This window comes from Spermophilus citellus (genome assembly GCF_964194105.1).
Source record: "Spermophilus citellus genome assembly, chromosome: 3".
Lineage (NCBI taxonomy): Eukaryota > Metazoa > Chordata > Mammalia > Rodentia > Sciuridae > Spermophilus > Spermophilus citellus.
The window spans coordinates 203,393,554-203,407,064 of record NC_138184.1 but is presented as its reverse complement, the minus strand read 5'-3'; the positions used below and the strand labels follow the sequence as shown (position 1 = coordinate 203,407,064).

The 13,511-nt window shown below is 35.3% G+C and overlaps 1 protein-coding gene across 2 annotated transcripts in view; it reads left to right on the top strand.

The window, feature by feature from the left end:
* The window catches only part of CDK14 (cyclin dependent kinase 14), a 600,063-nt gene that overhangs the window by 180,046 nt on the left and 406,506 nt on the right, over nt 1-13,511 (top strand). For both annotated transcript variants that reach the window (XR_014021222.1, XM_081287662.1), the window contains exon 5: nt 12,678-12,757. Coding sequence is in view for 1 of the 2 variants with exons in the window: in XM_081287662.1 (XP_081143788.1) it covers nt 12,678-12,757 (80 nt within the window). In the remaining variant the exon portion in view is untranslated. The remainder of the gene's footprint in view (nt 1-12,677; nt 12,758-13,511) is intronic.

The window sequence follows — 13,511 nt, the reverse complement described above, 5'->3', positions numbered from 1 at the left end:
GGTTGCTTTCACCAGTAAATACAAATTCAGAGGTCATTAAACTTTATGAAAGAAAGATGTACTGGGGCCTTATTCCTTAAAAGGAAAGCATGTTTTGGAAATTGAGGCTTCCTGGTTTCTTACTCTAGCCCATCAAGTTAAAGTACATATTATTAACACAAGTACATACCATAAAATAAATGATCATATATAAAAGTTCTGTAGGGATTTTTTTTTTTAATTGGGGAAAAAAAATCTACACATAGGGGAAAAAAAAAAAAAAACCCAACAACCTGGAAGGTACAAACACATTGAAGAATTTATGTCTGAATAGTAAGATTATTGTTGGTTTAAGCTTTCTAACTATTCTAGCACCAGCATGTTTTGGTGTTATAATTGGGATATGGATTATTAATGTCGTTCTAAGATATATTGTTTTATATTGAAGTTCATAAAAATTATTAGAAACCACAAAAGTATAAAAGGTATTTTGAGATTAAATAATTTGAATACCAATGTCTTGAAAAAACCCACTGCTGTAACTACGGTGCCTCTGATGAAGGGAGTAGAATAGTAGTGCCATCCATCAGTGGCACCTTCTTAGATTGTCTGACCTCTGCATTCAAAAAGTGGACCTGCCACTTCTAGGTGTGTGATTTAGAGCAATTATTGAGCCATCTTGTGCCTCATTTTCTTTGTGAAGTGAAGTAATAGTATCTATTACACAGAGCTCTTATGGGAATTGAGACAATGTAAATAAAGTTTTTGGCCCTGTGCCTGCGACATTGTAGGTACTTAAGCAATAGGGGTATTCAGCATTGGTGCTGTTTGTGAATTAAAGCTATCGTGGCTTTTAATTTTTCTTTTTTTGTGGTACCGGGGACTGACCTGTTACCTGCAATGCGAGTGCTCTACTGCGGAACTACAACCCACCACTATCATGATTTGAAACTTATTTACAGCATAGACAACTAGTTTATTCCAAATAAGGCAAATTTATGTTCCTTCTTGCTAGGTTTGGGAAGTGATACCAGCATAGGTTTTCTAGTAATTTTATGTAATTTTTTTTGGTAAAGGTCTTCATTTAATCTGCTTTTAGTAATATATGAATGAATATCAACCTTGACCTTCATAAATGAAGGTTAATATTTTCAGCTTTATATTTAAAGGAATCATATTTTAATTTGGCACCCTACTTGCCTTTAAAATAGTCCATTTTATGTGACTCTTATTTTTAGAAGAATAGTCTTTTAGATTTAGGTAATTTGTGATGCTATTATAGCATTTTTCTGTAATCCCTTCCCTTTTTTTTGCCATAAAAGGCTTATATTGAAACAAATAAATTTGTTTTTCTTGATATTATTGAAATTTCTTTTTATATATATTTAATTTATATATATAAATTTCTTTTTATATATAAATTTCTTTTTATATATATTATATATATTTAACATTTTCTATGACTTTATTTTTTTTTAAGTTGTAGATGGACACAAGAGCCACAACCCCAGCCCCCATTTTCTATAATTTTGAATGTAATAATTTCTTTTGGAGAAGATGAAAACTACTCATAATGCTCTTGGCTTACTACTAGTCTTCTAGCCTTTTCACTAGACTTGTGTGAAGTTGTTCTTTGTTAGTTCTCCATGGGTGTTTGCAGGCAAACAAACAAAGCAAATGAGAGAGAGAGAGAGAGAGAGAGAAGAGAGGAAGTGCTGCAGTCTGGCTAGGCACAAAATCATGAGCCACTCAAGTAGGAACAAACTTTATTTTTTAAAACTGCCGCCAATGCCCTGGACTTGCCGATTGACACACACACACACACACACACACACACACACACACACACGGCGTTCTCCCCATCCCAAGAGGAAGTTCCTCCTCCGGAAATCCCTCCTACCACACTTCCCCAACCAATGGGAACTCTCCAGGAGTCCTGTAGCAGGCCGAGGTGGACAGCAGGAGTCCAATATCCATATGAATGCAAATCTTAACATAGTCATATCATCTCAATGGCTAGCTGGCGTCACCTTTCAACCAAAAATGCCATGCATCATATTACTTGGCTGTGGCTCTTAGCATCTGCCCCCTTCTGTTTAATTAAGCAACAAGCAATGTGGCTAGGGACCATGCCTTTTAGGTTTGTCCAATTCAACATATGGTTCTTTCCCGTCATCGGAAAACTGACCTCTAGGCATCAGCCTCCTGTCTTAGGTTGATACCACTGCAATTGGATCATACCCGTCACTGACTACCGGTCCAGCATATAGCCATACTTGTGGATAGGCCTATGCACCAGTGTGGGGGGGGTGAGGTTCTTTGCCTCATCTCTGTTGGCCCCCAAATTTGGCCTTGGTGCCGGTGGGGAGGTGAGGTTCTTTGCCTCACCTCTGTTGGCCCCCAAAATTAGACCATCACTAGTAGAAGGGAGGAGGATACAGAAATGCCACAACACCAAGTCAATTGACGGCTCTTTAGAAAAAATTGCAACACTGGTGACACATCAGCAAAGATACGCCAGCACTACCATAGTTCATAATCCGATGCATCAACAGATAGAGCACAATGCATACAAGTGATACATAGTCCAGGCAAGTTTTGTAAGCAGTTCAAAGCGGAGGAATCTATCAATATGTCCATATCCTCCCAAAATAAATCGACTCAGTGATTGAGCATTACTTGTTGAGTTATTATTCATTGATGCATCAGTTTATACAGTTTGTTGTGATAACTATCGAAGAAACTGTAGTTTGGTTTCATCTTTGTCTTCACCGGCACTGGGATGAAGATAGGAATTCTGACAATGATGCTAAAAAAAAATTATGTAACATTCGAACAGGTACTAAGAAAACAATTTTTTGAACAATTTACGTTATCCTGAACAGAATTATTAAATATAATGAAAAGGAAAGGTGAAAGTAAACAAACAGATCTGTTAACCTGCTTATTTGTACACATATTAAAACAATCCTCAACAGCTGTTTACCCAATTTAAATTAAACCATTAAAATCACGTGAATAATAAAAAAATTCCGGATCCATTTATTCATGAGTGCTCCTCATATATGATATATGGAGATACCCACATACATAACATAATCATATCATCTCAATGGCTAGCTGGCGTCACCTTTCAACCAAAAATGCTATGCATCATATTACTTGGCTGTGGCTCTCAGCAAGGAAGAGAACAATAAAATATTAGCTTGCTGTCCTGGTTGTAACATAAACTGGAGGTGTGTGTGTGTGTGTGTGTGTGTGCGCGCGCGCGCGCGCGCGTGCTTTGGTCTTTATTAGAATGGGTAGAGTAGTCTGAACTCTGAATACCCTTGCCTTTATCGCTCTCCAGGGCTGCTGTAATTGTTTTATCCTGCTGTTGCAAGCCTCACTTAATTTTGTATGGCTATTTTTGAATGGGGAATGCAAGATCTCTGTGGTTAACTCTACTTGACAGTGAGTATTTGGGGACTCTTCCAAGCCTCCTAGTGAATCAGTTATGTGGTTTTGATGCATCTCATTTAACTTCTTTGAGATGCTTCTTTCCCTGAGACTAGAAGGTTGTCTCTTGCGATGCTGGACATTTCTGCCAGAGAAATGCAAACATTTGTGACTCTGCTAGGAAATGAAAGAATCATGCTTTAAACTTATGTTTGGAAAGTTTGACATGTGGTGAGGTTGAGCATCAGATTTTATCCTCTTTTCTTTAATCCCAGCTTGTGTAATGACAGCTCTGATTGTGATGCTGTGAGGTTTAAAAAAGAAAACCATGAATGAATGGATTTGATCTGATTTTTAGATATAGTGTGAGATAGAGTACATAAGAATTAGTGAGAACATATTAAGTAATGCAAGATTGGGGAAAGTGATAATATCATCAAGAAGTATATTCTTTTCTTTTCTGCTTTCTGGAAACATTTTCTGTGTGGCAAAAAGCTACTGAAGATAAAAATCTATTTGAAGTAGCAACTTGACCTCAAAAGGAGAAAATTTGATTTCTCTAGAAAATGTAAAATGTAGCATGTTCAAGGACTTCAGTAATACGTTTCTCCAGACAAGTGTCCTTGAGGGAGGGATGAGGGGAAATGAAAATCCTCAGTGCCACTGCTTTTCTAATGGTTGTGTCTCTACCTTCACTTTATCTCTTCATTCTTACTTTTTGTGTATGTTGGTCTATTTCCTCTACTTTTCAGGTTCTTCTCATATCTCCTAGATCAAAGACATTATTCCTGACCAACAAATTCTTGCATATTCTCAAACTTTTTTTCTGGAGTGTTTTTGTTACTCCTGCTTTAACAGAAAACTGGCTGTCCCCTGAATTCCTCCAAGTGATTCACAATTTATATCTGGCCTAGATTTTGTACTAAGTTGTAGACCCATGCATGCCAATACTTCCTTTAACATCTTTGGTTGGATTTTTCCAGATCCAGATCTTGTCAAATAGATTCTTAAAACTTGTCTAACTCTCACATTTTTTTACTTGTCTAAATCTCACATTTTTAAATTTCCCTCATCTCAATAAATGGTACCTCCAAACAACCCAATACTCCAGGAAATTTGAAGTCATTCTTTTCTAATTTCCCTGCATCCAATCCAGTTTATCCTGACAACATATATGTTTTTGTCTTCACAATAATATTTTTTTGTTCCCTGTTGCTCTTACCAGTAACCCAGTGTGAGAGACACCATATTTCATGTTTTACCTGGACCTTCTATGCCAGCTTGCTCACTGCCCTCTTTCCTCCCAGGGTTGTGCTCCTTGAGGAATTCTCCACACCACAGCAAGTGAGCTGGAGACACAATGCGATCATGCTGTTACCTTTCTTAAGATCTTCCAGTGATGTTCTATGAACCCTTTCCGATTGCCCCAAAGGACTCCATGATCTGGCTCCTGACCCTCTATAGATGTTTCTCTCACTTCCCAGCTAGCTCTATTCACCTGCTCTCCCTCTCTCCCTCTTTCTTTCTTGCTTGCTTGATTTCATCTTATGTTTTTGTTTAACTTCTCATTCTTTGTCTCTGAAATTTTCTGCAGGTAGTTCCCTTGGTTTTTACTGTTCTTTGCTTGCTCTTTCTTCTTTTATATCTGGCTAAAATGTTATCTTTTCAGAGAATACTTTTCTGTCTAATTTAAAATAGGTTCTTCATTCTTTTATATAGCATGTTGTGATTTTCCTTCATCACTTTTATCCCAATATATATTGGGTATTTTTTATACAAACTTTTTATGGGAATTAATATCACAGTCATAGTAAACCCCTCTGAACTTATCACCCCCTTCAAACATTCACAACACATGACCGCTCTTGTTTCATTTATATTTGTTTTCTCCAGTTATTTTGTACCACATTTTTTTTCTTTGAAAGATGAGGATTTTGTTTTAGAGCATATAACCATAATATCATGTGATAACATGGAAACATGATGGTTTGTTAGACTAATCAAGTAGATAGTCTGTGTTAAAATACACTTTGTTTCAATCAAGGTAAGTTTCAATATGTGTACTCCAATTAATTGCAATTAAGATTATATGTCATTCCTTTAATCTATGGGTGCCTTCTTCCCCTTTTCTTCCTTGAAATTTATTTTTTTAGGTTTATATCTATAGAGTTTCTTGTAGTCTGGATTTTTTGGGTTGTGATATTCCAGTTGTGGTGTTTAGCTTGCTTCTTATATCCTTTAAATAAGTGCTTAGATTAAGATGTTGTCTGATTTGGGTTGGATTTATTCCATGGAAGAGCATGAAAGTTTCCATCAAGAGGCCCATTAAATTTGGGTAGCCTCTTTTTGTGATTTTTAGCAACCATTTATAATTCATTAAGTGATTATAGTGATCAGATGGCAATATTCAAATTATCATCCTTTCTTCCTTTGGCACATATCATAGGTCTTTACAGGGAAACTCCTCCATGTCAGTTGTTTGGTTACACTGAAGGACAGTGTATATGAAAGAGTGTGAAGGGGAAAGTAAATGCTTGAGATAGTCTCTTTATTTTAAAAGGTTTTAAACTAATGAGGTGGTTCCATGGCACAACCAAATATGACCTTTGAGGATGTTCTTCTTAGTTTCACAATCTACTTATATATTTAAATATATTTGGTGTCTTTTAATTGCAGATATTATTATACCAATGACCTCATTGGACCATTTGACAGGCAGGAGGCTACAGATCCCCTTTGAATATGTCTGAGTCATCTTTGTGCCTAGGTGGCTGTTTCTGTCTCCTTGGCCACACTGTTGGATCCTTAAATGCAGAGACATATCTGTAGTGTTTATTCTTTTTTGTTGTTGTTAATTTTTTTTATTTATATATGGCAGTGGAATGCATTGCAATCCTTATTACACATATAGAGCACAAATTTTTCATATCTCTGATTGTATACAAAGTATATTCACACCAATTCATGTCTTCATACATGAACTTTGGAAATTAATGTCCATTCTTTATCTCAAGCACTGACTCATAATCTCTCAGTATTTGTTGAATGAGGGGCTAGATACTTTGTTTAGTGAAGTGGAAGAGCAATTAGTTTAGTCTTGGTGAATATGGAACACAAGTCAGAGTGGAACTTACAAGAAGCAGCATTTTGTCTCAACATAAGGTAGAATTAAAGATTTGGTTCACTATAGAGGACTTTGAGTTCCAAAGTCTTTGAGGGACTGCTTTGTTCAGGAAGTGGAGCTGAGGATGGTAAGCCAATGAGGACCTTTGTCTCCTTCGGAGCCTGAATTGTTGTTGATGTGACTTCTAATTACAAGGTAACAGCACTGTAAATTCCTTTGTTGACAGATTTAATTTTTGGAAGGGTGCAAAGTTGGTTGTCCTGGAATTGTTGAAACATTCTGACTTCTTTTTTCTGCTATGAACATTTTCATGTTTAAAACATTATTCAAAAGTCTGATTTTATATTTCAAAATATTCTGAGTTTGAAAGTTTGATAAAAATATTGATAAAGATGAACTGTGCTTTAGTAAGTCATTTATTTTTATAGATAATAATTTTTAATTGAATATATTTTCTCATTGCATGAAATTCTCAGACATTTTGTTGTTAGTCATATTTTAATAAATACCCAATGCACTATTGTTTATTAATGTGCAGATTTTATTTGAAAGAAGTTAATTTAACAGGAATCAGAATTAATCTTCTACTTTTGTCTATACAATTTTGATAAAGATTAAGACAAGATGTAATTACTGACAGTGTACCTTGAAGTTGTAATTATTCTAATACTTTTTAATAAAGTATAGCAGATAGCACTGTCAGGATATGCCAGAGAAACGAAGGTTAGTTTTCAAATGACTTCTCAATTGTAGCTGAATGCAAATTGGATTTAGATGACAATAGCAAAGCTGTGAATATATAGCTGAGCTTTTAATTTTTGAAATATATAATATAGAGTAGTCAGCATTTGAACTACTTTTAAAAGAAGGTATTGATAAATTAAGCAAAAAATTAGTGTAGTTTTTCAAATATTTTAAATAATTCTTCCAAAAGTGTATAAATTCAACCACAGTATTGCCCTTGCTATTTCACAGCTTGCTACTGTCACTCCCTCAGTGGTATCTGCATTTCCTTCTACCAAGACAGCATGGAAACAAAAACAGTGTATTTGCCTGCACCTGGTATCATTTTCCTTAGCAGCTTCTCCTGAGACACAATCATAATGGATGAGAGAGGCAGAATATATTAGATTTCCCAGAGTATATTAAATTTCTTTTAGGTATATTCTTTAATTTCCTTTATATCCTCTAGACATAATTTCTTCTAGGTGTTAGCACATAGACACTATTTTCAAAGATGACCTGGATAATATTTGTAATTTTGTTTTATTGTACTAAGTTATCCTATTAATTTGAGGTAACTAATGGAATAGAAAGCCTTTAGGCTTTCCTTTGAGAATTGTTTATCTGTGAACAATTTCTCTTTGAGCATCATCTTTTGAATATGGAAAATGTTCCCTGAGTAAAGTGGGGAGTTTTAGGTTTTTCAAAATGTTGAATGAACAAATGGACCAAAAAAAAAAAAAAATAGACTGTTCTCTTTATTCAAAGCTTCCACACCTTGCTTCACTCTCACAAGAAAATTTTTTTATCTACAAATTTAAGGTGCATAGAATTGTGGGCCGAGTTTCTGAAGCTGGCAGATTTTGAGATTTCTGGTTTGAACCAGTTTGAAAACTGGATGCCACTTCAGCGTGGTTCTACCTGGCCATGTAGTTTCCCCACATCTATCTGCCTGGAGCTGTCTCCCCTGTGTGTGCACCTGTGCCTTGTGCTACCCTTGATAGCTCAACTCATGTGATGGGCAAACTAAAGCAACCTGTCACCTATCTTGGGGCCTGAATTGTGCCTGGCAGTGAGGCCAAGCTAGAAATGGTAGTTGTTGGAAGAATAAGAGAACAGTGGAGAATCGCTGAAATAAAGTGCCAATAAACGTAACTTACAAGTAACTGGAGGAAAATTTGTTAATGTCTTCAATATACTGTTTGTGGTATTAGCAACACAGTTTAAAGCTTTTAAAAAATGGTTATCATTACTTTTTTTTTTTTTTTTTTTTTTGGTTCCAGAGATTGAACTCAGGGACACTCAACCCCTAAGCCACACACCTAGCCCTATTTTGTATTTCATTAATAGACAGGGTCTCATTGAGTTGCTAAGCACCTCACTGTTGGCTTTGATCCTTCTGTCTCAGCCTCCCCAGCCAGTGGGATTACAGGCGTGCGCCACTATGCCAGGCTTATCATTACTTTTTGTAGCGCTGGGGTTCTAACATAGGACTTCACATGCAAGGCAGGAGCTTTACACTCAGCTACGCCCTAACCCTGAAGCATTTTTTTTTGGATACCTTTATTTTATTTATTTATTTTTATGTGGTGCTGAGGATCAAACCCAGGTCCTCGCATGTGCTAGGTGAGCGCTCTACTGATGAGCCACAACCCCAGCCACAGAAGCATTTTTTTAAAACCACATTATTTACCTGAATTAATGTCTCCACTGGCAATCAATCCTTGATTGCTTTCTATTCATTAGTCTTTGATTTAATTAATAAGACATGTTAAAGAGGAAGCCTCAATGTTTTCTTGTAAACAGCTCTAATTGATTGAATCACATGAATTTTGTGAATATTATAAGTTACTTAAATCAACATTTGAATTACATATTTTGAATCTTCTTAAAATAAATTACAGTTACAAGATAATTAGGAGATACAATGTTTATTTTGTTATTCATAATGTAATACATATCTTTTAATATTAAGAACTAACAGGACTTACTTAGGATTTCAAGTATTTCCAGTCATACTGACATTTCCAATTCATATGTACAAAAATAGAATGTTAGAAAGTTTCAGAAATGTTACTTTTTTCCAAAGGAGGAGCCAGTAATTTGGGATTTTCAGTAGCCTATAAAGCTGAGGGGCTTAGCAGTAGGTGAGTGTGCAGACATACGGAGGGAAGCTAATTAAGAAAATAGAAGGTTACAGTGACTGTGAGGTTAAAGAGTAATTTGATGATCAATATGATTCTTAATGGGAAACCAATGAAGCAACTGGAAAGAGGGGATGCTGCTGATTAGTGGTCTGTGCTCAGATTATTAAAGGATAATGAGTGTTTTGAAACATGTCTATTGGGTGTAAAAAGGTTAATTAACAAAGCATTCTATAAATTCTAAAACTTTGGAAGTGAAAATTTGTCTATATCTACATGTATCAAAAACAAAGAGGCTGCACCTTTAATCTGAGAGAAAAGAAAATGAAGAGAAACATTAAAGGAGATGTTGAAAGCTTTATAAAGTTTTGGTATTTCCATAATTTTTGAAAATGATTTTTATACTTAATTCTAGATTTATTTTGCATGTTTGAGTAAAAAATATGAGTGTATGAACAGTGTCAACATTCATTCATTAAACATTTTTGTGTGCCAGGAAATAATAGGCAAATATCAGCTAATGAAACAGCCCCTCTACTTCTGGACCTATTATAGTATAATATAAATTTCAAGGAGATTTTAGTTTCACATGTGTGATAGATAAAGTCTCAATGTCACCAACTATTGTGATTATCATGACCTATTACAAAAACTAATACTTGTAGGTTCAGTCATGCAGATTTTAGAATTAGTATTCTATGAACCTTTGTTTTATTCTTTTATACAGTTATAGGAAATAAGTTCAAATTTTTTTTTAACCATGAAAGTAATGCAAATTATTCTATGAGAGTATTTACAAGGGTTCCTTCTTTAGTTTCATTTGAAGAGTGCTTACCCAATTAGAGGCTCTGCCACGCTCAGTGTGGTAAAGGCCAGTCATGGTTTCATGGCTGAGAGTGTGTTTTAAGTACATGATCTTCAGAAGTATCAGGTTCCTGTGTTGTGTTCCAGAATTCAGTTCACAGTACATTCAAGCTAACTCTTCTCAAGGGAAATGGGAAGCTTTGTGGGAGGAACGTTGTGTGTTTTATGGGTGAGGGGAAAATATCTGTAAATGAGAGGAAAATTCCAAGCAGTTCCTGGAATCAGTTGCTGCCTCCTCAGGGAGCCAGAGATGAGCTCAGCTGGGCTGAGAAAAATCTGCACAGATGTCAGCACTTGCAGCCTCAAGCCTTGCCAAAGGCTCCCAAGTCCTAAGGACAAAGTAAAGAGCACAAGGTATAGACTCCAGCTGAACCCCACGTGCCTAGCAAAGTTTTGCCTGCACCTGTGTACTTGAGACACACACAGGATGGGAGAAATCAAGGTAATGTACTCAAGACTAGAGGTGTCAGAGCAGCAAGGCAGTAGGCCTGTCCTCCCAGCTGAAATCAGGAGAAATCAGTACAACTTCTGAGCTTAAGGACATGGCTCTGTGGATCCTTGTACCAGATGTCCTCAGTCCTTTACTGTAACCAGTAAGAATGGATTTCACCATCAGTTTGAAGACAGATACCACTGGGATGGTTGGACTGTGACAAATTTCTTGGCCTTTTGGGTTTTATGTCTATGGCAATTTTTAGAGGAAAATAAAGAGCAATTAGATGTAGTTTTTTTAAAAAGGCATCTGTGTTCTTTATGTTAGACTCAGGTGCTGCATTTTCTGGGTCACAGGAGATCTATTTTGTGTTTTCTTTAACCTCTGAAGATCCTTGGTAGGAATGTAAATGGCAACAAGAGAGCTGAGGTTGTAGCTCTCTGGTAGAATGCTTGGTCAGTATATGCAAGGCCTTAGGTTCTATCCCCCAAAAGAAAGAAATAATAATAATTAAATTGCAACAAGAAACAATTTGTGATCTATGAGGCTGACAAAATCAAATATTGATAACACATAGCATAGGTGACAGAGAAAGAACAGGAGCTCTCTTTGTTTGCTATGGGAAGGGTCAATCGATATCCTCTTGTCTCGAGTACATTTCCAGTATTCATGAAAATTAGGAATTTATCATGCAGACATTTTTTCATGGATGGAATTTTGTATACAAGAATTTTCATTGCATTATTAGAGTAGCAAAAAAATTGAGAACAAGTTAAATGCATATCAATAGAGGACCAGAACTAAATTAAGTATGTTATGCTCATGCAAAGAAATACACTCTGGCCTTCCAAAAGCAAGAGATATTTTTCTATAAATGTATAAGGAAGAAACCTAAATAGTTATTAAGTCACAAAAGCAATACACAATATATTCTGCATTCTATACTATCATTTGTGTATGTGTACTTATATGTGTGTGTGCACACATAATTATTAATGTGATACATATGTCTATGGAATCTGTGGACCTTAAAGTATAGATGAGTATTGGTAAATGATGACCCAGAGAGTGAGAGCTAGGTGGCTGAAGCAGAGTATGGCAGGGAGATTTATTTTTTGCCAAATACCTTCTTGTACCCTTCACATTTTTAATGTGTGTTTAAAAAAACTATTTTAATTAACAAACCAACCAAATTGAGTATGCTGGTAGGTCTTGTAGTTGTGGAAAATAGAGTAATTAAGAAGACCAATAGGAATAATCATGTTTTCAACAGTTGACAGAATTGACTGGATAAAATGTTATCTCTATAGTATAATCTTACTCTTAATTAGAGCCGACACACATTTAGGATGTGTATGGAAGAGCCATCTGCTTTGGATAGGTTTTGTGTGATCTTGTAATAGTATATTCATAACTTTTTTGATGATATACTGTAATATAAAACACAACCAGATCAAATATAATCATGGAAGGCTCTTAAAAAAATAGAAAAAAGTGGGCAAATGGGTGATGTTGAGAGAGGAGAGAAGGCTAAGTGTTAGATTTCTGTCCTGGGGGACTGAATGACCTCATCAAAGACTGAAAATACAGACGTTTCAGCAAAAGAAAAAAAGAAGGAAGCTATTGAGAAACAAAGCTATTTTGAGTGCATGGTTTTTCATTAATTTGAGAATAATTGTCAAGTGTGGTGATTTTGTTAAATACAAGTTTCATTCTGGAAGGAACAGAGTGAATCACAGAAAACTTCAATTAAATCTTGGCCTATGCAAGTGTGAATGTTTAAAATGTGAATATTTATGATGATGATGATATAGCATTCCCAGGCTTACAGAATTAATCTTGCTGTGGTGGTATAATTGAGTCACTGACATTTTCAAAGCAAAATTGCATAAAATAAAAATGGTAAGGAAGACAATTAGAGCCTTAATAGGCACATATTTTCACTTTTCATCTTTTCTTTTGTTTCTCTCAGGGTAAATGGGAAGTTGGTAGCCCTGAAGGTGATCAGGCTGCAAGAAGAAGAGGGTACCCCTTTCACAGCAATCAGGGAAGGTAGGCACTTTTACTTGTTGTCTGTGCTTTTGTGTTTGTATGATGTTTGTAACTGCATATGTATTTTACATCTCAGAATATGCTGAGTTCTTAAATTAAATTTTTATAGTTTTCATTGGTGTGTGTATGCTGATATCAGTGCCTCTTAACAAATTATATCAAATTAATGTTAAGAAGACAAGACTATACTGTTGTATGTATAGATATATGTATGTTTTGTAACCATATATATGTTTAGAAAAATACTGCTATGCATTGATGGTAATTGAGGACTTCTGTATATTTGATTTTGTTTGAGGAGCTCCTAAAATACATATTAGAGTGACATTGCTCTACATTCATGTTTTTATGGGAAATTCTTTAATAATGAGAAGCTCATGGTATGCTGTCTTATTAATCATTTGAATGTCTTCTTTCTTGATTTCTTTGTATATGTCATTTACTGTACCTTCTATTGACTTTCTTATTGATAAATTATACCCTTTATATATTAGGGAGACTTATATTGTAATATTTCCTCTACTTTGCCATTTTCCTAAAGATTCCTTTTATAATGTAGTTGCTATATAAGATTTTAATTTTTATGAAATTAGTTTCTGCCTAGAAAAGTTTCTGTGCTTGAAAAGAAATGAAATATCACCTCTTATTTGTGGGGAATTTTCGGTTCAGTGTCATAACTCAGGATTAGTAGCTTTATCTCTATATCTTTAAAAGTACAAATTTTTTTGACCTGAGATATCAGTTTATTTTTGCA